The sequence below is a fragment of the Melanotaenia boesemani genome, chromosome 15, assembly GCF_017639745.1.
Source record: "Melanotaenia boesemani isolate fMelBoe1 chromosome 15, fMelBoe1.pri, whole genome shotgun sequence".
Lineage (NCBI taxonomy): Eukaryota > Metazoa > Chordata > Actinopteri > Atheriniformes > Melanotaeniidae > Melanotaenia > Melanotaenia boesemani.
The window spans coordinates 32,487,745-32,512,263 of NC_055696.1; the positions used below are offsets into that span (position 1 = coordinate 32,487,745).

A 24,519-nucleotide genomic window follows, 5' to 3' on the forward strand; every position below is an offset into this window, starting at 1 on the left:
CAACCAATTTGCAAACTTTTTTAGCCAAAAAATTAAAACAATTAGGCAAAATATTAATTCCACACAGTCAAACAAGAAAATTAGTCTGTGTCTAAAACCCGGAAATAATTCTGATGTCATGTCACAATTTAAAATGGTGAATTTAAAAGTCCTACAAGAAACAGTTTGGCATTTGAAATCAACAACATGCACTCTGGACATGATACCATCCGACTTTTTAAAAACAGTTTTTACCTCAGTAGAAAGTGATCTCCTACTGATAGTTAACAGCTCGCTGGCATCAGGCATTTTTCCCGAGTCACTAAAGATAGCTGCTATTAAGCCACTCCTAAAGAAAAGGACTCTAGACGCCTCTGTAATGAACAACTATAGACCTGTCTCTAACCTCTCTTTTATTTCCAAAATTATTGAAAAAGTTGTATTTCACCAGCTTCATGACTTTTTAAATGAAAGTGGAAATCTTGATAAATTTCAGTCCGGCTTCCGACCTCATCACAGCACTGAAACAGCTCTGGTCAAAGTGTTAAATGACATTAGGTTGAATACCGATTCTGGTCAAGTATCAGTCCTGGTTCTGTTGGATCTCAGTGCTGCGTTTGATACTGTAGATCACAGAATCCTGTTGCACAGGCTGGAAAACTGGGTTGGACTTTCTGGAGCGGTCCTTAACTGGTTCAGGTCCTATTTAGAAGGCCGGAGTTATTTTGTTACGATCGGCAGCTATGAATCCGAGCGAGTGGCCATGACTTGTGGAGTCCCCCAGGGGTCAGTCCTTGGACCTCTTCTGTTCAACTTGTATCTGCTCCCTTTGGGTAAAATATTACAAAACTACAGCATTAGTTATCAAAGTTATGCAGATGATACACAACTTTATGTGTCTCTGTCACCAGACGACTGCAGTCCAATAGACTTATTGTGTCAGTGTCTGGAGCAAATAAACACCTGGATGAGGGAGAATTTCCTACAATTAAATGAAGACAAAACTGAGATTATTCTGTTTGGTAGCAAAGAGAAGAGAGTCAGCATTGGTAAACACCTGGAGACTCGGGCTCTTAAAATCACCAACCAAGTTTGTAACCTGGGAGTGTTGATAGACTCAGATCTGACTTTCAGCAGCCACATCAAAGCTTCACTAAGAAGCTTTTTACCAGCTCAGAAACATCAACAGAATTAAAAGTTTAGTCTCCCAGAAAGACCAAGAGAAACTCATCCATGCGTTCATCTCCAGTAGACTTGATTACTGTAATGGTCTTTTAACAGGACTTCCTAAAAAGAGCATTAAACATCTGCAGCTCATCCAGAACGCTGCTGCTAGAGTTTTAACCAGGACTAAGAGATCTGAACACATTACACCAGTTTTGAAATCTTTACACTGGCTTCCAGTTAGTCACAGAATAGATTTTAAAACCCTTCTGATCATTTACAAATCCCAGAATGGTTTAGGCCCAGAATACATCTGTGATATGTTCAGAGAATATAAACCTAGCAGAGCTCTTAGATCCAAAGACTCTGGTCAACTAGTCCAGACCAGAGTCCAGACTAAACATGGAGAAGCAGCATTTAGCTGTTATGCTGCAAACAAATGGAACAAACTGCCAGTGGAGATTAAACTTTCCCCAAATGTAGACATTTTTAAATCCAGGTTAAAAACTTTTCTTTTCTCATGTGCCTATGCATGAAATCTGCACGGTAACTTTTTTTTTTTTTTAACTTATCTTGCTTTTAATCATTTTAATGTAATTTATTATTTTATTGTGATTATGTGTTGATGCCTTTTACTATTCTAAATATCTGTAATGTCTTTGTTTTATGTAAAGCACTTTGAATTGTCCTGTACATGAAATGTGCTATACAAATAAACTGCCTTGCCTTGCCTTGCCTAGCAGGAAAGCAGAAACCGAACCATTTTTACTGTAGAGCAGATGGCTGGCTTTCAGTCATGTGACTTCTGCAGACTCAGGCGCTGCCAGTAAACAAAGTGGTGGTCAAACCAAAATAACCAAAGTTCTCTTTTGATCTGTGATATCGTCTGAGAGAATTATCACTGTTTAGATAAAAGTTTGTGCACTAGATACTTTAAACAAATTGCGATATGTGAGCCATAGATCCTTAGGCATTATCCAAGAAAAATTTAAGCTTTGAAATTGGAGAAATAGTTTCCTGTATTTAAAAGTGCCTGCTGTCTCAGAGGAGCTTCTACGAGTCGAAGCAGATGAAAGCACAAAACGCTTCGGAGCTGTTAACGTCTTAATGAGTGGATGGGATTAAGATCCTTCATGACAAATCCTGCAGGATTTCTGGCCCTGGAAGTACACGCATGATGTTTTTACAGCATCAGTCATACATATGTTTGGTGTAAACAAACCGTGACCGGCTGTTTCCCTCTATCATGGCCTACATCCATCGTAGGAGTCCAGTCTATCGTGTCCAGTAGCCGAGTCACCAGATACGTGTCCATTTGACTGGACCACTTCTAGTCCTTCCTGTTGGATCCACTCCAGCCAGTTTAGTTCTTAATAGTTTGATATTCACTTTTTAGTTTTTGTCCGTTTCTCTCTGTTTTGTTTAGAAGTCTGTTGGTACTTGTGAGGGGCCATCAGCTTGGAGACCTCCTGGAAGACCTAGTTTCAGGTCCCTCCAACAAGCTCTGTCTGCATACAAGCATCAAGCAGAGAAACTGTTTACATCTCGTCCACAATGATGGGCTGATGGATTTACTACACTGATGACAACAGGCAAAATAAAATTTCACCTTCTACTTCTTCTCTTGTTTAGCGACAGTTAGTAAACAACTATTTAATTATGTGGTATCCACTCAGCCCAGGAAACCGCTAACGGAAAACCCAACAACCCGAGCCATGTGGCGTGAGAGTCCAGTAGGTACTAGTGGGAAAAGGTCATACGTCATCTCATCATAACGATTACTAGGACATCCTGGTGAATACAGCAGAAACATTAGCTCAGGTTCAAATTTGCTCGTGTGTTGTCAGCTACGCGCTTGTCAGTCACAATCTTCATGAGTAAAAAAGAAAAAAAGAAATCAAGATTTTTTTTCCACCCCATCCATCCATCCATCTTCTTCTGCTTATCCGGGGTCGGGTCGCGGGGGCAGCTGCCTCAGCAGGGAAACCCAGGCTTCCCTCTCCCCGGCCACATTCACCATCTGGAGGGATCCCAAGGCGTTCCCAGGCCAGCCGAGAGATGTAGTCCGTCCAGCGTGTCCTGGGTTTTCCCCGGGGCCTCCTTCCGGTGGGACATGCCCGGAACACCTCACCAGGGAGGCGTCCAGGAGGCATCCTAACCAGATGCCCGAGCCACTTCATCTGGCTCCTCTCAATGTGGAGGAGCAGCGACTCTACTCTGAGCCCCTCCCGGATCACCCCATAAACATTAATTAACCCACACAAAGGGTCCTTTTAACTTGCTTTTACCCTCTGTGTTGTGTGTGTTTGATGGGAAGGGGTGGGGGGTGGGTTTTTGCTGCTCTTGGGTTGGGGTTCTGGGGGATTTTACTCTCTGTAAAGCACCTTGAGTTGCTATTTTTATGTATGAAAGGTGCTATATAAATAAAGTTTGATTTGATTTGATTTTGAAAGGCAAAAGTTAACGAAAAAGACTTGGCAGTGTTTGGTGGATATTCAGACAGGAAGTAAACAGTTTGTCCTTGAAGCAGGAAAAGATTTGGGTAAAAATTCAGTGAATCAGACAAATTATGACGGTTTATTGGAGTTACAGCATCTTTTCAGCTGCTGATCTTGTGGGATGTCTGAACTGTTCAGGACCTACAAAAGTGATCCAAGAAGAAAAACCCTCATTTCTAGCAGTAGCTTCCATTTTAGAATTAATTAGTTATCATGTAGTTCTTTGATATTGGACTAATCTCAGGTAGCGAAACGATGCCTAAAGATCCTTTAATGTTTGTGCTGTACATTTACCACGTCCACACTGTTAGCTGGTGGTGACTGTGGAAAGTAAAAGCTCTGAAAAAGTAGTGGATTTTCTAATTTACAATTATGTTTTTAACCAATCAGAGACCTGCAGTCGACTCACCTGCCCCAGAGCCAGGCTGAATCCAGGTCTGGCCGTCTCCCGTGTGTGTGCCAGGCCATCCACCAGCCTCTTAACCGTGTATTCCAACTCATCTGCCTGCAGCACAGAAAAAAATCATTTATCACACACACAGTTATTATTTTCTATTTTAAAAGCTGCAAGCACTGCTGGGCAACAGTAACACACATTTACTTTATTATCACACAGAGCTATTAAATAATTATTAATAAAACATTATGAACTGAGAGTTTATGCTTTTATTTTACTTGTGAGCTGTAATAATGTAACACAGCATTATTAACACATCATTAATACATTATTAATACTTTATTAAAAGAAACTTTTCAACTTTAGGAATGTTTTTATGTTCAGATAAGTATAAGACGACATTGCTGTTTTGTGTTTTAAAGGTATAAAGAGCATTTCGTCCACCTCTCTACGACCTGTTAATGATGGTAATAATGTAATGTGTGAGCAGCAGGTCCAGTTCTGTACCAGTATTTCCACCTATAAAACAAAAACCACCATGGCAACGGTATTTCTGTATTTTACCTCCAATAAAACACCAGTGAACGGGATTTTTATGAGTGAACAGTCACTGTGTGCCTCACCTTGTCTTCAGTTTTTAGGTAAAGGATGAGGTTTTTCACCGCCTTCAGCCGAATCTCCTGATCCGGTTTGGCCAAATCCCAGAAGAAGTCGAGGAAGACCCGGTTCTGCTGCGGGACTCCGGCCGGTCGCAGGGGTTCCGATGACTTAAACGATACCTCCACCATCTTCACAGACATCTCAACTCACACCAAGTAACACTGCTGTCATGCTACTGCTGCTGCACGTGCCTCACTAACACCAAGCACTTCCGGGTCAACGCAGACGTTTTTTTTAAGCGACAAAAAAACTTTATTTGCACCAACAAAAACACCTCCTACTACCAATAATGATAATAATAATAATAATAATAATAATAATAATAATAATAATAATAATAATAATAATAATAACTAAATATGTTATTATAAAGTTAACGAGGAGAGATATCAGCAATAATTCTAGAGAAGCAGCTGCTGCCCATCAAAATAAAAAGAATGGGAAAAAGCGTTATAAGGTCCTTTCCAATCCTTCTACAGTGGAAAAAAGATTATTCACTAGTGGAAGACATACAGCTGCCAGTCTTCCCATGACTGAACAACCTATGTCTGAACATTGTGCAAAGTTCAGAGAAATTTCAGTAAACACTCTACATCTGCAGTCCTACAGAATCAAATTATTTTTTATTTTTAAAATTGCACGTGTGCTTTTCTGACACACGGCCGTTTATTCATTCATGCGAAAGTACTGCAGTCCAAAATAAAAACGTACCTACATTTCATTTAAGTTTAGGGGCAAAGTTTCAGAACAAAATGCATCTGATAGGGTAGATGTAAAAGTTATCTCTTTAACTTTATTCTTGCCAAGTTTATCTTGTCATGTGCATGTGCTTATATTTTAACAACTAAATTGCGTTTTTGGTGTATTTTCCCATGTTTGTCAGAATATAAGCTAAGTTATGACACTTCCAGCCTAGTTACATCCACATGGATTTCATTTGTGTCTGAGGCATCTTTCACTGTGAATCCTTCAGATATTAAACAACATTCCCAAAGTATCATCAAATAAAACATTATTTTATTTCTGCTTTCTAACTGGAGCTATTGTTGATTGGCAGTTACCACAAACATAACCTGAACTGATAATGTAATAAGACTGTTAATAAGGGACAGGGAATTTGATGGAACAAAGATTTTCTAGGTGTTATTCAAAATGTGCAAATTCTTTAATAGGTGAGACATATAAACACAATTATATCATTTTTCAGAAACAGAAGTTTTCAAGAGAAACTGCCTCGACTGTATGAATTCTCACTGAGGCCTCATGTTATCAGACACTTTTTACACTGTATAAATATTCAGAAGAATCCAGATTTTTTGGGTTTATTAAAGGAGTGAAAGACTTTCCGGCTTTAATTTTACCAGGACAACTTTACTGATTGAGACAATTAGACTTTATATGTAGAGAAGAGCAGAGAATTTTGACTTTTACTTCTTGTGCGTACCAGGACTTTTTTCTTTTCAGTTCAGTGTGATAATTTCCCCAGTGGAGCCAGTTTTAGCCTGATCAGACTATTAATCACCTTGGTATCTGACCACGAACAGAGTGGTTTCTATGGAAACTGCAGCAGATGTTCATAGTCCCTAGAGGCTGCTTTTTCTCTGCAGCATCAACCTCAATCATATAATAAAGATATTAATTTTAATTCTCTTAAAAAGCAAATTATTAATTACTGCTCATCACATAACAGATTTTTTTCCCTGCCACACACAGAATTACATTTCATCCATTTTTAACCCTCTCCTGTCTTTTTTTTTTCACAAAAAATTGAATTTATTAAAGTAAGGAGAGCCCAGGTGTAACTGCTCTGTTCAAACATCTCATGTCATTATTGTTCAAATTTATTTAGCCATCTTTATTATTCACATCTGCTTTTCTTTCCCTGCTGTAATCAGTCAAAATGTCTTCTCTAAAAGAAAGGCATGCATGCCTTTAGAGAACTCTGTGGATTTCTTTGAAGAACCGTAAAGTCGTAAAGAAATTGTTCACGATGCGTCCGACCACAGCTGTGTCATCCGCAAACTTCACCATCAGGCAGCTCGGATGTTTAGCTGAGCAGCCAGATGTGAGCAGGGTGAACAGCAGGGGGCTCAACAGCACACAGCCCTGGGGGAGCCGGTCTGAGGGTGAGGAGTTTTTGAATAAGGGTCTGTGGCATAATTGTGTTGAATGCTGACGTGAAATCCATGAAGAGCAGGCGCACATAAGAGTCTTTGTTCTCTAAGTGGGTGAGGGCTGTGTGAACCAGAGTATATGGTGTCCTCTGTGGACCGATTCTTCCTATGTTCGTATTGGTGCGGGTCCACAGTGACGTCAATACAGTCCATGATGCGAACCATGACCAGTCTCCCAAAGCACTTTGTGACTATCGGGGAGAGGGATGCTGGCCGATAGTCATTCAGGCTTGTCACTGTGGATGTTGTGGGGATGGGGAGGGTCGTGGCGGTTGTCAGACATGTGGGGACCCCCGCCTGTTGGATGTAAGTGTTAAAGAGCAGCTCCTCAGCACCAGCCCGGGGATGTTGTCGGGCACAGCAGGTTTCCTAATCCTCTGGAGGGTTCTCCTCACTTCTGCTGAGGTCACACTGAGGAGCTCGTCTCCTGGTGGAGGGAGGTGTCTGGGTCCTCAATGTGGGCATAGAAGTTGTTGAGTGTGTCCCTGGGGCAGTGTGCATCCTCGGTGTTATAACCTGTGATGCACTTTATGCCCCTCCACACACTTTGTGTCCAACGACCCACGAAGTGTCCCTGGATCCTATGAGCACACGTGGCCTTGGCCCTCTTCACTCTTGCAGTAAGCTCATAGCCACCTTGCTAATCTGAGTGATGGTGACATCCTCTACACACTTATGGATGTAGTCGAGGACAGCGTAGTCCTCCATATTCATCACTCCCTCATGGACCGTTGCCTCTATGAAGACCTGCCAGCCTGTGAACTGGAAACAGTGCTGCAGAGAAGCAACAGCATCACCGGCCGAATCAGAGACGGTGCTCTGCGTTGGACAATCGGCATGATGGAGATGTGGTCGGAGAAGCCGAGGTGGGGTATGGCTCTGTATGCATCTCATCTGTTTCTTCTACCCAGTGATTCTTAGTAATGCTGATAACTTTCAGTGCAGCACCATGGGCCATTTTCATCATCACACTTAAAGCTTTTCAAGAAAAAGTTTAAAGAATTTGAACTAATAAAACACATGAAGCACCAGAAACAAAGCATTTCACGTTTTCATAAAAAGATACTCTTTATTAAAACCGCATGCACATTTTCATAATGACCAGCTCATTTTCTGGCAAAAGAAACGATGGGCAGTCTGTGTCAAAACCGTCACCACAGAGCGGGTCCTAGAGGGGTTTTTTTATCAACAGGAGCAGCAAGGACAGTGTCCAGAGCGCTCTGAGCCTCTTTGATCTGTTGCTGCAGTCTCTGCTTCATGGCCTCATTCTGGGCCTTTTTCAGCATGTCCTGCATGTCCCTGATTGCTGCCCGGTAACCCGGTGTGTTGTGAAACACCCGAATAGCTTTGTCACCGCTACACACCAAGAAGCGGCCGTTAATATCAAACCTAAGGTCACTGATCTCCTCACTGTGGATGCCATGCAGCTCCTCCTCCAACTTTCCACTGGCTGCATCGTACATGGCCACATTACAGCCGTCACTAATGGCGACCACCCGCCCGTCTGGAGACAAGGCCACCCGGCTCCCCTCAGATGAGGAGGCGGGAACTGTCCTCAAGAGGTAAGGATCCTGCTGCTTTTTGTACTCAACATTTGTGTTCCATAACTTCCACGTACCGTCTTTGGAGACCGTCACCATCCTGATCAGAAAAATAAAAAAAGTTAAAAAAAACAAAAGTCTAAAATATGCGATATCTGGTTTCGTGTGTGCTGGACTAGAAAATTAACTTTCTTTCTGTGAAGTTGGTTAAAGAAAAACACACCAAGGAGTTCTAAAGGTGTTGGTGAATGAACAGAATGAGACTGTTCATCAGACAGAATGCTTCATATTTATCTCAAAATCATTAACGATTCAAAACACACTAAATTATTGATTTAAAATCAAACCAGCTTAAGTTATCAGTTCTTAGTAATATTTACCTGTGAGAGTCGTTGGAAAAAGCAAACGCATGAACTCCTGCAGAGTGGCCCTTCAGCTCAAATGCTCGAGCCACCTCTTTAAACTCTCCTCCCTTCCCGAAGCAAACCTCCCACACCTTCACGTCAGGAGTGAAGCCACAGGACGCTACAAACCTGAACAGAAAGACAGATTACATGCAGCCATCAAACCAAAGAGTCCACAAATATTTTAATGCTAATCAATCAGGAATGATCAAGAATGCAGCATAGATTATTGCACATTAACACAATGTAAATTCAAAAACTCCATTAAGCACGAAGACTTATGTTAATCTGGGAATTCTGCTTCTTTAAAAGGGTCCATAATAACATGTCTGCAGGCCATCAGACAGACAACCAAGACACTTATGCAACGTAAAGCACTCGTGCAATATGAGCATCTAAAAGTGTTGAGTAGACATGGATGTTAAACCTCTATCAGAGCTTTTATGTTGAGATGAAACAAATGTAAACATCATGCTTACACACTATAAAAACTGCTGTGAAAACCTGAGTGAACCAAATGCACTGCAGAGAATAACACTTGAAAGCTACAGAAGGTAAGCTCACATCAGTGAGTCAGCCAAGAGGAAAAAAACCTTCAAATAATCAAAGCTACTGATCAAACTGCACTTTTTGAGACAGTCTAAATATCCAAGTCAGTCTTTTATATGGAAGTAAATCTTTGTTTTTAGATGGAGAAGTGGGACTGACCTTCCACATGGGGAGATGGCAGCATAAGAATTGGTCATCTGGTTTGTGTTAATGGAGGCCAGTAGCTCCCCTTTCAGATCCCAGATGAGGATGCTGGTGTCTGTGGAAGCACTCATTATGAATTTACCTGAGAAGAAAGAAAAGATTAGAGAACTTTAGCTGTACTTTTCATACTGAAATTAGGGCTGGGCGATATATCGCTTATAAAGTTTTACATGGGATATATAAAATGTCTATATTGTGAACATCGAGTACAAACTGACTCGGCAGCGTTTAAAGTGGTAGTGGCCCCTGAAATGTGTTGAGCTGTAAACAACAGTCTTACTTAACTGTGATGAAAATCACACATACTGTTGATAAAATTAGTATTTGTTTTTAAATTTCTTTAAAAAAATGGAATTTTGTTGGTAAAAATGTCTCATAATGCCCCCTACAGGGTTAAAGCAGGTTTTTTGTGATGTAGAACCGTACTTGAGCTGTATTTGGTTCTTCTCTCCGTCAAGACAAAATTATAAAAACCCCACAGCCCCTCCCTCCAGATGCCGGCAGGCGGGTCCTCGCCATGCAGGCATAGAAAATCATGCCCACCAATATGAAGGGATGTGAACTTATCTTGAGGGGTGTAAAGGTAACGCCGGACTTTTTTCTTTACCTGCTGATCCTCATCTGGTGACAGACAGCAGCTCAAATCGTAGCAGCAGCAACTTCCAGCAGCTCTTCCTGCAGCTGCTACGACCTGCCGCGAGTCTCCACAGCTTTCCAGAGCTGCTGGAGCTGCTAGCAGGCAGCTAACATTGCTAATGGCTCACAGTTATACGTTCAGGACCACCTGGTTCATGTGTAGCTGAGGAGGTTCAGGTGGGGAAAAGTCTTCCACCTCAAAGATGCTCTATGGCGTAGGTCAGGGGTGCCCCAGTCCAGTCCTTGAGATCTACTATCCTGCAACATTTAGATGCAACCCTTCCCCAACACACCTGAATCAAATGAACGGCTCGTTACCAGGCGGCTGCAGAGCTGAATGACATGTGGAGGAGAGAATTGAGCCATTTGATGCGGGTGTATTGGAGAAGGGTTGCATCTAAAAGTTCCAGGATAGTAGATCTCGAGGACTGAGCTTGGGCACCCCTGGCGTGAAATTGCTTTCCATCTTGCCAGCGGTCACTGAGCTGCTGTCTGTCAATCATTTCTGCATGCGTGTCCCGCCCCGCCCACTCTCCGCCCCCTGATCGCCCCACACCTCCCACCCCAGCCCAGCCCTCGCAGTTTCAGACATTTTTAAAAACGTTTCAGGGGAGACAGGAAAGAAGAATGGAGTATGCAGCTAGCTAGCTAGCAGGCTAGTTTATGATTGTTAAGAGATGGAAGCTGAATGCAAGACGTCCATGTAAAGCAGTAACACACCTGAGAAAAGACGACAATGACGAGGAGACGGATGGTTCAGCTGTGCCTGTTTCCCAGTGGATATAAAGTTCTTAGTACATTGCAGCAGGAAACTCCTCCACCTGCTGCTTTTATTATTAAATCAGAGCTGATCTTAAACCAGATGTTTTTTTTTTATTTACAGGTGGTCTCTCTGCTGATGGGAGTGGAGCTCACCTGTGTGTGCATGTACACACATGACGTCACGTAATTACATGTCAATATAAGAATAAGATAAATAAAACAGACTGCTTAGTTTTTACTATAAAATAACAAAATATAAACCTGTTCCAGAGTAAAGGTTTAAAGATTATTTCCGTTGTGACCTGGAGCAAAATTAAAATAACCTAAATAAGAAAATATCTTAATATAAAATAACTGAAAAATACGAGATAATAAATGAGCAATTATAGAAAATAAAGTTGATCTAGGGCTGGTGGGAGTTGCTGTTGTGGGGTTGGGGCGCCCACCTAATGAACACTGGGTTTGATTAAATGTTTTGAGTGCAGGTCTCTGGTTCAAAATTAAAAGTTTGCAAAAAAGGGAAAAATCACAATAATGATCAATTTAGCTGAGCTAACCGAGTTCCTACTGGTGCCTTTTTATGCATGATAAGGTTGAATTAAGTATTTACAAAGTGTTTTAGAGGAGATTACAAACATCAGGATGTATATCGTGTATCGGGATAAAGCCCAAAAAATATGGGGATAAGAGTTTTAGGCCATATCGCCCAGCCCATGAAATCATGTCATCTCAGTTATTTTACACATATTCTGGTTTTTAAAAGCCATTTTACTCGTGAGTAAATACTGGTATTAAGGTTTGAACAGAACAAAAACACAGACCTAAAGGCTGCTACAACTCGAGCTGTTTCAGGATCGTGTGGTCTTTACCTGTTTCTGCAATGCCAATGTTAAGTATAGCAGCCTTGTGTTTCTGTGGAAAATCCTCAGAGGAAGCTTTGAAGGCAAACGTGCCATCATCTTTCTTGATCATTTTGAATATGCGGATAGCGTCTCCATTGGCCAGCCAGATGATAAACGCCCTGCACATGAAAAGCAGCGAGTCAGTGAAGACGGTGGTGGGCTCAAGATCAGCAGACACAAAGACTAAATGTTGTGGCTGTACACAAATAAAATATATTCACATCCTTCTGATTACATATCACTATTTAAATATCTTGGCCTTTATGACAACTTATTGAACAGAAGTGAAAATGGGTTAATATGAAGATAATATTTACATTTCTTCCACTCCGGCTTCTTACAGTTAGGAAGGTCATTAAATTACTGATTTTATTTACATGATAACACTTTAAATACAGCTTTCATCCTGCTAAAAAACACACACATTACTCTGAGAATAAGCCGTCAAATTAAGTTGCTGTTTTTTAAGAACATGCAGTTTATGTTTTGCTTTTCATCGTGATGTTGCTTTAACATCAGTGAAGAGGGACAGACCTGGAATCTGGGCTGAAGCGGACCAGCGTGGCATGGTCCAGCTCTACATTAGCTCTGAGACACTTGTGTTCACGTTCTAGGAAGTCCTTGGTACTCCAGATCCGGACAGTGCGGTCGTCAGCACAGGAAGCCAGATATTTCCCATTACTGCTGAAATCCACACACGTCACGTTCCCACTGTGGCCCTGAAATACATGACAGCACAAATTACTACAACCACACCGATGAATGAGGGAGAAGAATCACGTATCCAGAACCAGATTATTATTCTCATGAACTGTATAAGTTCAGATAATTCCTTCGTTGTTGTTAAAAAGGAACACAGAAGCATTTTGTAGAAGAGTAAACAGCTAAAGGTCTTTTATTGGTGAAGGATTAATCCTGGTCTAGTGGCTTCATGTGTTATTGGAAGTTACTGATTTACTTTTGGCTGTTCATAGTAAATATTTGGTTTTGTAGTAATTAATGACAGTACAGTATGTGGTTATCGTATACATTATATACAATGTCCATTTTTAAAATCCCAGTTTGAGACTTGACCTTATTTTTTTTATTTCATTTGTATTGTTTGGAATATATTTCCCTCTATTATAACTTTCATTCCTTATACTGAAGTTTTATTGTTTTATGTTGTTTTTGTGTTTATATTTCTTCTGTCTTAAATGTAAAGCTCTTTGTTTCAGCTCTGGCTGGTGTTAAAACACTTGATAAACGGATGATGATGATCTATCATTGATGTAATAAAGCACTTGGTCCATCAAATTAAGTAGAGCCATTAAACAGAAACTGGACCCTTTTGGACCTTTTAAGCAGTTTATACCTACAGAAATGTCCATAAACGAAAGGCTCCTACAATTAGTGTTGTTTGGTTGTAGTTATTTTCCTCACTTTACCTTGAGAGAGGCAGCCAGCAGCGGATGGCAGAAACTGTGATGGGCAGGTTTGTCTTTACGGCTACGCTGCTTCTCCTGCTTCTGCTTCTTGGATGTGGGGCCCTTTACTGCATGGCCTTCAGCTGAAAGACAAACATATGTACAAAAAAAACACATTTCAATAAGCAATGAAGTCAGATGAGACACTAGCTGCGTTCCCATTACCCCAAGAACTGCACAGAACCTAAATATTGCAATAAAAACTGGTAATAATAAAAACAAAAACTCAAATATGGCTAAAAAGTTTTTACCCTCTGATGAGGTGGTTTTTCAGACATTTGATATAGAAATATATCACAAAAGTGGAATGAAAAGTTTGCATTTACGCATCCCCGGGCACGACGTTGGGGGTCACATGACCAGTTCATTTCAAGATGGCGGGGTATGAGTAGATGCAGGAGGAGGGTGAAATCTTTCTACAAACAACTAAAGAAAGTGGGAGCCTAGTGGTTACAGAGGTGGGTTTGGGTCTGGAGAACCTGGAGTCCCTGTGCCGGCACCTCAGGTAAAAACCACTGTGGGTCCCTGAGCAGGGCCCTTAGCCCCTGACTGCTCCCTGGGTGCACTAGTTACACACTCCTAGTGTAACTAGTGATGGGTTAAAAGCAGAGGACAAATTTTGGAAGTGTTTCGCAAAATATGTAATGACAAATAAAGTTAAACTTTAAAAATATAACTTGATAGCAAACAAGAACGAAATGCAGTTTTACAAAGAATCAGAAATCTCCTCAAAGTGGAGTCTCGCTGATCTTGCAAATGATATTAACGGGGCACCCCGCCCTCCCTACCAGCACCACCGCCCTCCCTACCAGAACCGCCCCGCCCTCCCTAGCAGCACCACCGCCCTCCCTACCAGAACCGCCCCGCCCTCCCTACCAGCACCACCGCCCTCCCTACCAGAACCGCCCCGCCCTCCCTACCAGCACCACCGCCGTCCCTACCAGAACCGCCCCGCCCTCCCTAGCAGCACCACCGCCCTCCCTACCAGCACCACCGCCCTCCCTACCAGAACCGCCCCGCCCTCCCTACCAGAACCGCCCCCCTCCCTACTAGCACCACCGCCCCCCTACCAGCACCACTGCCCCTCCCTACCAGCACCACACCGCCCTCCCTACGAGAACAGCCCTGCCCTCCCTACCAGAACCACCGCCCCCCCTCCCTACCAGCACCACACCGCCCTCCCTACGAGAACAGCCCTGCCCTCCCTACCAGAACCACCGCCCCCCCTCCCTACCAGCACCACACCGCCCTCCCTACGAGAACAGCCCTGCCCTCCCTACCAGAACCACCGCCCCCCCCTCCCTACCAGCACCACACCGCCCTCCCTACGAGAACAGCCCCACCCTCCCTACCAGAACCACCGCCCCGCCCCCCCTACCAGCACCACACCGCCCTCCCTACCAGCACCACACCGCCCCGCATACAAGATCAAGCTTGTTTGACCTGCTTTTCTAAACTGCGCCAAGTCTCAGCAGAATCATTTCAGGTTCCATTTCCTCTAGAATGGGTTTATACTTTGTCCTTTTATTAAAAATAAAACAGTCTGATGTTTGTTATCTGATTTATGGGCTCGACACACGGGAGGCGGCGTCGCTCCTTCTCCATCATTTCCTACAGAGTTTTCCTCCAGCCAAGCGTCAGGTGACATACGTGCATGTGAAATGTTGTGCTCGTAGACTTGCACATGGCTTGTGGGGCGACATGTCTCAGTGGGTAGAGCGGTCGTCCTGCAGCCCAAGGGTTGCCGGTTCAATCCCGGCCCAGAGAGCTCATGTCAAGGTGTCCCTGAGCAAGACACCGAACCCCTACTTGCTCCTGATGGGTCGTGGTTGAGCACCTTGCATGGCAGCTTCTGCCATCAGTGTGTGTGTGTGTGTGTGTGTGTGAGAGAGAATGTGACGGACATGTAAAGCGCTTTGGATAAAAGCGTTATGTAAGTACAGACGGTTTACCATTTACAAGAAAATAGAAATATGTTAAATTTTTGATGCTGTCGCATGGCACTACAACCAACCAGCTAGAGGCTTCATGGACTGACCAATGAGAGCAGGCTATACAACGCCGTCTACAAACACTCAACATGGAGGATCAGGTCAGTTTAGCTGTGTCCGACTTTCTCATACTTTACGATACTTCACGCAAACACTATAGAGATGTAAATAAAAGGCAGCCGCGTGGCGCCAGGGTGAATCTGTCTGCACTTAGATTCAGGATTTATAAGGATCGGCCTTGGGGCTTAATGCTGACCCCCCCATGTGTCGAGCCCAGAGCTTCACTCTGATGCTACCACACACACATACACACAGGTTAACACACTCCGCCAGTGCCATGCACAGAGCACAAGTTATTTTTGGGATGAATCTGTAATCAGTCTTTGTATTTCTAGTTAAAAGGAACTCTGACTTCTAGTGACAATAAACCTCGTTTGATAAACACTGGCTTCAGCTGTAAAAACACAATATTAGAAAAACTCTACTCTCTTTAGTTTTTAATAATTTTGAACAACTAATTTCACTCGTACGCCACCATTGTTTACATTCCATATCTTCTGGGTAATGACGTATAAGGGCTGTAACGGTCTTGGCACTATAAAGATGGTAAAGATGGTAAATGGTCTGTATTTATATAGAGCTTTACTGTACCTGGGATTATACCCAAAGGGCTTTACATCATAGATCACATTTACTCATTCACACACACATTCACGCACTGATGGCAGAAGCTGCCATGCAAGCCCTCTGCTTTCACAGCAAGCTTCAGGATCAAACCTTCTCAGTAGAGCCTTACACATTATAATGAAAAATGAACATGGTAAAGCACACAGGCTGATTATGTTTAACTACGTTAACAGTTAACAGTGTATATTCGTGTACATAACGGCACATGAAAACTTCGAGGCAGACTGATGTCTCCTTGAGTTGCAGCATCGGTCGAAGCTGAAGAAAAACTGGAAACTTCCGGATTGCAGGACTAAATGAAGCGGTGGTTTGTCAGGTTCCTCTGTGTCCAGGGTCAGTCTGATGGCTCAGGGCTGGATGGATGGTTTAGGGTCAAGTTTGAAGGTTCAGAGGCTGACAGCAGGACATTCAGCGTCTCTTGACATTTCTCTCCGTGTTTTTCCACTGAGAGCCCGAACTGCAGTCCGGCATCATGTTACTGTTCTGTTGTTGGTTTCAGTCATTTTTACCCACCAGCCTCATCATCTCCATAAGCGTCTGTGGGCAATAAAGTGTCTCAAAGGAGGAGATAAGTGTGGAGAATGTAAACGTGGGTCTTTGTGCTCTCTCTACAGACTTTATCCCATTCAGCTCTCCTCTTCTTGCTGTTGTTTATTTTTTCTTTTGACTGGTAACTGAAACCAAGAATAACTCAGTGTAGCATTGTTTACGTGGATCCACGGTTTAGGAAGAAAAACTTGCTACAAACAAGTCGCATTTGCCTCCATGTATTCTAGTCTAGAGCGCAACCCTTACACGTAATCTCCCAGAATGCATTGCCCAAGAAAAACAATGACGACCTCAGTAGTTCAGAAACGTAGTAAATAAATAACATTTTTAAAGTAATTAGGATTTTTCACTCATTCACAGAAACAATTAATTTTAATAGAACAGGTACAGTATAGTACAATAATAACTGTATTTTTAGAAGTCATCTATAAAGCCACATATATTCATATCTTATTCGTTAAATTTCTGACTATCTCCACTTGTCTACTATAATTTGTCCTATACCTACAGACCCACATTGGCTCGTAATGGCTGTAAAGCTGCGTTTTCAGTTCACAATGACACCTGCTGAATAAATGATGACCAGTTTAAGTCAGATCTGTGTAGAAAACTGAGCTTACACAACAGAAAAAGCTAAAATTATGACTGAAAAAGATGTTTTATTTTAACTTGTATGTTCTCAGTGTTGTAACGACCTTATCACGTGCTCCACATATACTTACTTGCACTTTGTCATCAATGAAAATATCTAGTTCCTCAGCAGAGAGCAGTGATCCCATTGGTCCTTCAACATAACAATTGCTGATTGGCCAAAGACATGTGACAGTCTCCAAAGTTGCTTTAGTTTATGGCTTATCGGGTTAGTGTTTATGCAGGTTAGCGGTGAATATAGTAGTCACAATTCATGTATTTACACGCTGAATGAATAACAAAATGAATGACTACGCTCGTGTCGTGTCCCGCGGACTTTGTGACAGCGTTAGTGACTCGCAGCCTTTCCTTCAGTCACCGCTTCGTTAGCTAGTTACGAGCTGGCACATCTCTTACCTGTACACTCCGCTGCCTGTTGTGTTTCTTCTTTTATTTCTTCTTTCCGCCTACCCACCGCTAATGCAACAAGAACAACCAGTGCACCTAATAATAAAGTCAAGATAATGAGAGCAACTACCTCCATGTCGAAAGCTTTTGCCACGTAGTTTTCACTGCTAAAGAAAGCTCTCACTAATAGTGCACTGCGCATGCGTGGCAATAGTCTCCTCCTCTTTCTTCTTTTTTTCTGGTGCTGCATTCAAGTGGTGTTGTTAAATCCGTAATTACATCAACATCATTTTGAAAGCTCCTGTTTTTTACAATTTTTTTTACAGTAAAAATATCAATATTTCTTCAATAGCTTCCACATCATGAGACCGAGGGGCCCCAAACCTCAACTAAAATATTCTACTAAGACACACAAACAAGACACACCCCTTTTGATTCATTTTGAAAGCTCCTTCTGCTTTTTACAATTTATTTTACAGTAGAAATATCAATATTTCTCCAGTAGCTTCCTTATTATGAGACCGAGGGGCCCCAAACCTCAACTAAATTATTCTACTAAGACACACAAACAAGACACACCCCTTTTGATTCATTTTGAAAGCTCCTTTTGTTTTTTAACAATTTTTTACAGTAAAAAAAAAAATCAATATTTGAGTTTGCTTACCAGTCAAACCTGTTGCAACTTGCTTGTAGGTTTCAGCACATAGAGAGCAGATGAGGAATTTTGTACCATAAGATTAAATGTGAATTTATTTTTTATTTGTAAACAATATTATGTTTCAATAATGATGTTACTTTGAGTTAATTACAATAAAAGTGAACATTGTTCAGCAATGATATTTGTCACATTTCATTCCAACACATGCTGTCTTTTCTGCCATGTCATCTCCATCACATAAAATTCATAATAATAACCGTCACAGTAACAAATGTTGTTATGGTTACAATCCATTTCCTGAATAGAAAAACTCATGATCGTATCAAAACTGAGTGTAAATACTATACACTCAGTTATATCTACGTGTGAAATTTAATTAAATGTTTCAAAACGTAGGCTATGTACGTCATTTTTGTATGAAAATCATGTTTTTGTGGTTTGATAAAAAATATTTTTTCCTCTGAATGTTGGACTAAAATGAAAAGAAATTATATAATAAATAATGTAATTACAACACACATTAGGACAAATAAAACATCAAAAATATTTCTAAAAATATGTATCTGATTTTAAAAAACTTCTCCAGACTAAATTTCACCATAGTTGGAGAATAACTGATAGAGTCCTTTTTTTTTTTACATATCCCTTTTTAGGTTTTACAGTAATATATTTTATTTACACATTTTATAGTTATGTAAATGTTTTAGTCTTAAGACAAAAGACAAAATAATTAATTAGTAAAATTTATTCCAAATTCTAACATGTGCATAACGGGCGAGTTTTTGTACATGCGCATTATTCTTCATTAGTAGGTGTCTGACTCGAGAACGTTACTATCGTTCATTGTAAAACAAAGGCGACAATAGAAGACATTTTAGCAGCCTATTGTCTGAAAATGGGCGCTACAAGAAAGGCCATCGTGAAAAGACGAGGGACGTCTGGGAAACAGCTGGAGGACGTGATTTTATCGTCAAGTCTTTCATTTTGCATGGCTTTGGGGCTACACCCGTTTCAGAAGTTACACCTGACCAGTGGTCTGCTCCTTCATTAGCTTTGTTCCAAAGCTCCAACCAAAAGTATTTAAAGTGGTAAAAAGTCATTTGGTTGGAAAACAGGCATGGAGTCCAGACAGAAGTACGCCTACTTCATGGAGGTAATGTAAAATATTCATTCATAATTTGGGTATTTTTGTCTGTCTGTCTGTGTATCTATTAATCTATCTATCGAACAGATTAGATTCGATTAATTTAGACCAGATTACAATAGAATAGAACAGAAACCGAACAGATTAGATTATTGATTATTATCATTGATTTGATTACATTAGATTAGAATAGAACGTAATTAAATAGAACGGAACGAAACAGAATAGATTAGGACGGAATAGAAGGGAATAGAATGTATTAGGACAGAATAGAATAGAATAGAATAGAACAGAACAGAATATATTAGATTAGAATATATTAGATTAGATTAGATTAGAACAGAATATTCTTACAAATATGGTATATAAGTACATTTTATTTTATATTTAGGGATTAATAAAGTATCTATCTATCTATCTATCTATCTATCTATCTATCTATCTATCTATCTATCTATCTATCTCTCTATCTATCTCTCATGTTTGGGATTTCCATGTTTCTGTGTAGGATCAGAAGTCAGTGAGAGAGCGAGCCATCTAGATGGTATGGAAAGTAATGGATATGAAGGCAGAGAGGATGTAGAACAGGTTTTCTGTGAAGGAACAACACAGACAATATTAGGTGAGGAGGATATGGAAAGCACACATGATGGAGAGGAATTTTGCTCTCAGCCACAGTCAGATATGGAAGAGGAGGACAAAGATAAGAGGCCTGGGCGACAAAGACAGAGGGAGGTCCCTAAGAAGAAGAAAGGAAAAGGGCAACAGTCCCAAAAATGAAAAACATGTGGTCAACAACTAAATAACAACAGACAAGTTAAAGAAGGCCCAAAAATGTTCAAACTTTTCTTAACAAAAAAACAATGGAAAAGAATTAAACCTAAACGCGATGAGAAAAAACTCAGTCCCTCATGGACTGACACATTATATAAATAATTCTTGAAAAATAATCCTTGCTGTACTCTCGCTTTCAAATACCAGCATGTAAAGCTGAATGACAGCAGGAAAAAATTCCCAATTTTTCTGTGCCAAAGCAAAGTGTAAATTTGACAGTTGCAAGGCGGTTTACAGCTTCTACAAAAAAAATAGACCAAAACGAGGAGATGAAAAAATATCTATTATTGTAATGCGCTCTGGTGACATTATACACAAAAAAACATCTAAAGAAATTCAGGCCAGCCAAATACTTACGAAGGGGGAAGATTGCCAAAGCCATAAGCAGTGGTATCAGCAATTACTTCTATAGTATGCTGAAAACGACACCAGCTGAAGAAATAATGGCTGGCAACATAACAAGGAGCCTCACAAAAGATGTTTTAAAAAAATATCTTCAGAATTAAAGAGGAGCACAAGGCTCCACAACGACATTGTACTAGAACTGATGTTGACGCAAAAGGTAATTAGGGAGAGTAGCAGTCATGCATCATATTTGCAGCACCTCCAAATTGATGCTTTCGCTGCACATTTACATACAGAGGCTGGAATTAAAATTCTAGCAGAACAAATGAGAAGGTCATCCCCCATCACCCTCTATCTGGATGCTACAGGTGGTGTGGTCCAAAAAATACCAGAGCAAAACAAAAAGGTCCTATATTATGCTTTAGTTTTGCCAGGTATGGGCAAGGATAAGCCTCCCTTGCCTGTTACGGAAATGATTTCAAACAGTCATTCCATTTCATCAATTTCCAGTTGGCTGATGGAATTCAAAAGAAGGTTGACATACGCAACCAAAAAACAAGTAGCACAAGTGGAGACAGATTACAGTTGAGCACTGGTGCATAGTGTTCTCATAGCATTCAACAAGGAGAATATGTCAGTGTACCTTGACAGAGCATTTGAAATTCTGTCTGGTAAAACCCAACTTATCCCAAAGTTCACTGTGTTGCACCTTTGCTCTGCCCATGTCCTGAAAGCTGTGTCTCAAGCATTTGGCAAGAAAACTAAAGACAAGGGCATACAGGAATATGCAACTTTCTGTTTTGCCTACCTCCTCAACTGCACAAGTATGCAGGTAGCCCTTGAGGTCTTCTATCACATGTGTGTGCTTTTTGATGCAGAGGAGTGTAGCACATTAGTAAAACAGAGCAACCTGTACCTTGACAAGTGTGTGTGTCAAAGCAAGAGTATGAAGCCAGAGGAAAGTCAACTTATCGTGGGGGATGAGCAAAACCACAGTGAGCAAAAAACAAACAGCATACTCAGAAAATCTCCATTTGCACATTTCTTCCAAATCAGACGAGACCAGGCACAGTGTGACAGTCTATCGGAAGATGCAGTTGGCATAAGAAATCAGTATTTCTGCCCTGGTATCACTGATGTGATGTTTAAAAACTATATGGGGATCTTTCCGTTGTGGAGTGGAGTGCTGTTGGGGGATCTGTCACTCCATCAGAAAAGTGCTCAAACATGTGAAACAGACGGGAGACAGAAAACCAGAGATACCAGCTGCCATGTTGAGCTCTGGTTTGGTTTCGTGAAACACTTGATCCTGTGTAAAAAAAAGTACCTGAGACCAGCAGAGTTCATTTCAAAAATGTTCTCCTCAATCCAAGGGAGATATGTGGAGCATATTATGCAGCATAATCTGCCAATGGAGATTCTTCAAGAACCATTTACAACCTCTACCAGGCCAGATGATGATCATCAGGAAAAATGGAACAAGCGGGACAGCTCTGTTGGCAGCTCCAAACTGAAGCCAAAATACTTCAGTCCACCAAAAAAAATACCCAAGCCAAAGGTCACACAAGTGGATAAGGATGAGCTGCATAAAGACGCTCAGGTAAGTGTGATTTTTATCACAATATGTGTATACTGTCCTATGGTACTATGATGTAGTAAAGGACATCCTGATTAGTGAAGATAAAGGTGTATTAGAAAAGAGCACTAAGCGTCAGGCCACAAAGGATTTGGTGGTGGGTGTAATGGAATCAGGGAGGGTAACTGTGCACATATGAAATGAGAGGGAAGTTGAATATACTTGATGGATGTGTTAAAGAAATATATAAGGTTTGGCAGTGTGGAATTCCAAGCATAAATATTCAATAACATCATGTATTTTTTTTGTCATTCCAATTTGCAGTTAACACTAATGTGGAATAAAGCAGACACAGAGGAGGTTGTTGCAGTGCTCCCATCACAGGTTAAGGGTCGCAGCATCATCCTCCACCACTCAGAGCTACGCTCACTTCAACCACACCCGTGGCTGACAGGGGAGGTAAGTGACTACATAAATCAAATATTTTCATTAAGTTTAATTTGGCACTGTGATATTTATCTATCATTTCAGATATTATATAAATAAATGTTTGTTATATGTATAACTTGCTGGAACGTACTGTAAATTTCAAAATGTGCAGTCAGTAATTACATATTTTCAACAGATTATTGAGGGTCTGTTTCATGTTGCTGCCCATACATTCAATGTGGTGGACACCATCTACTTGATGAATCATTACACAGCAGGTGTAATCTTGTTTGGTAGAACTGAGCTACCTCGTCATAGTCTACCAAAGGTAATGTGTGTGTGTACATTGTGGTGCATGATGATGGAGTATCATGTCTACATACATAAAATGTCTGCACAGGAGCATAGCCCCATAGAGTCTTCACTGTAAAAAATAAATACTAGTACATGGTGTTTATCCTCCTTTGTATTTTTTTAGATTGCATTTTTTAACATCAATTTTACTTTATGCTTTTGTAGGTAAACTTTGACAACTATGAAGCTGTTCTGTCATTTGTACTTGTCAATGGCAATCACTGGAAATTGCTGGTTCGTTTTATATTTCATTATTTTTAATGACTTCTAATCATACCCCAACTTGAATTGTGAAATATAACACATTTTTTGCATTGGTATTTGTTTTTTAAAAGTATATTCATGCAGCAACAAGCGTGGTATATCTGATGGATCCAGCACCAACATCATCAGAGATGGAAAACTCTAAACAGGCTGCTCGCAGAATACCGTAAATCCACATTCAAGTTACAAAATCTAATCCACATGATCAGTTATTTAACATCACTTTGACAACATCTACATACAGTAAACATAAATGTATTACATAAACTTAATTTAGGGAGTACTTCAGCATGAGGAGAACACACCATGGCAAGACTCAGTGGGTGGATGTGAAGTGGAAAGGAGGAGTTATGTGCCACCCATTTCAGCAGGATGGAAGCAGTTGCGGTGTTGTTGTTGTTGTCAAGGTTAGCTGATAAGATAGTGCTGTCATTATGTGATTTCAACCAATTTAGACTTAGGTAAAATAAATTACAACAAGAAGAGAAACTCCAAATATGCTGAGGGTTTTGGTAATGAAATTCGCAGAGCTTGTCCTCTTTGTGTAACACATTTTCTTTTCAGTGTCTGTATTATATCTAAAGAACGAGAAACTACCTATGTAACAGGAATGTTTTTTTAGATGGCAACAGTAGTGATGGAGGCCTTCCCCCAGTTACCAAACATTTGACACTTCCAAAAAAGAGATGACAAAGCAGAGGAAAAAAATGGCTCTCCAAATCTTAGATGCTTCAGGTGAATATGCCGTCAATCGTAAGTATAGTAAATATACACTGTATAATGTGATCAAGTACTAATACTATACCGCATTTTATTTCAGTCTTTGATGAGCAGACATACTGTGCAATGTAACCCTCAAAGCCTCCAGGATCTGGACCTTCAATTACACACTGGGTGAGTTGTGTTAAAGTATGAAATACAAAAGAATCATTCGTAGTGTAAGACAAGACTTTATTAGCCTGACAGAAACTTGTGTTATAGCATTAAATGTAAAGACAGTAGTACACAAAAAATATTACACTAAAGTCATGAATATGAATACATGAGGCTGATGACACAAACTTTACTATACTATTTAAAAATGATAGATTAAATTATTTTTTATCAACAGGTTCAGTGTGTGTCAATGGACTAAGCAGCATATGAGAAGGCCAAGACAGAAGCTTGGAAGTGTCCCATGTGTGTTTAAAGGTTTGTTTTGATAGAGTGATAGGCATTGTGCTAAATACTAATACGTATAGTTGTTTTGCTGCAATATTATTCATGTAATAAAGTTCTATATTCAAAATACCAAATAAACCAAGTGTATCTACC

General features: G+C 40.7%; 2 protein-coding genes across 2 annotated transcripts in view; both read right to left on the reverse strand.

Moving 5' to 3' along the window:
• Nucleotides 1-4,901, reverse strand: part of mybbp1a (MYB binding protein (P160) 1a) — a 56,617-nt gene extending 51,716 nt beyond the window's left edge. The window contains exons 1-2 of the mRNA XM_042008468.1: nucleotides 4,662-4,901; nucleotides 4,051-4,146 (exon numbers count right to left, since the gene is read on the reverse strand). Coding sequence (XP_041864402.1) covers nucleotides 4,051-4,146; nucleotides 4,662-4,838 — 273 coding nt within the window. The 5' untranslated portion in view covers nucleotides 4,839-4,901. The remainder of the gene's footprint in view (nucleotides 1-4,050; nucleotides 4,147-4,661) is intronic.
• Nucleotides 4,902-7,918: 3,017 nt separating this feature from the next.
• Nucleotides 7,919-17,802, reverse strand: tbl2 (transducin beta like 2). The gene is made up of 7 exons (XM_042009052.1): nucleotides 17,611-17,802; nucleotides 13,298-13,419; nucleotides 12,405-12,589; nucleotides 11,838-11,989; nucleotides 9,526-9,652; nucleotides 8,794-8,946; nucleotides 7,919-8,513 (listed from the first exon to the last, which is right to left on the reverse strand). Exons 1-7 carry the CDS (start codon nucleotides 17,735-17,737, stop codon nucleotides 8,024-8,026), a joined length of 1,356 nt encoding a protein of 451 aa, XP_041864986.1. The 5' UTR covers nucleotides 17,738-17,802; the 3' UTR covers nucleotides 7,919-8,023.
• Nucleotides 17,803-24,519: the final 6,717 nt, after the last annotated feature.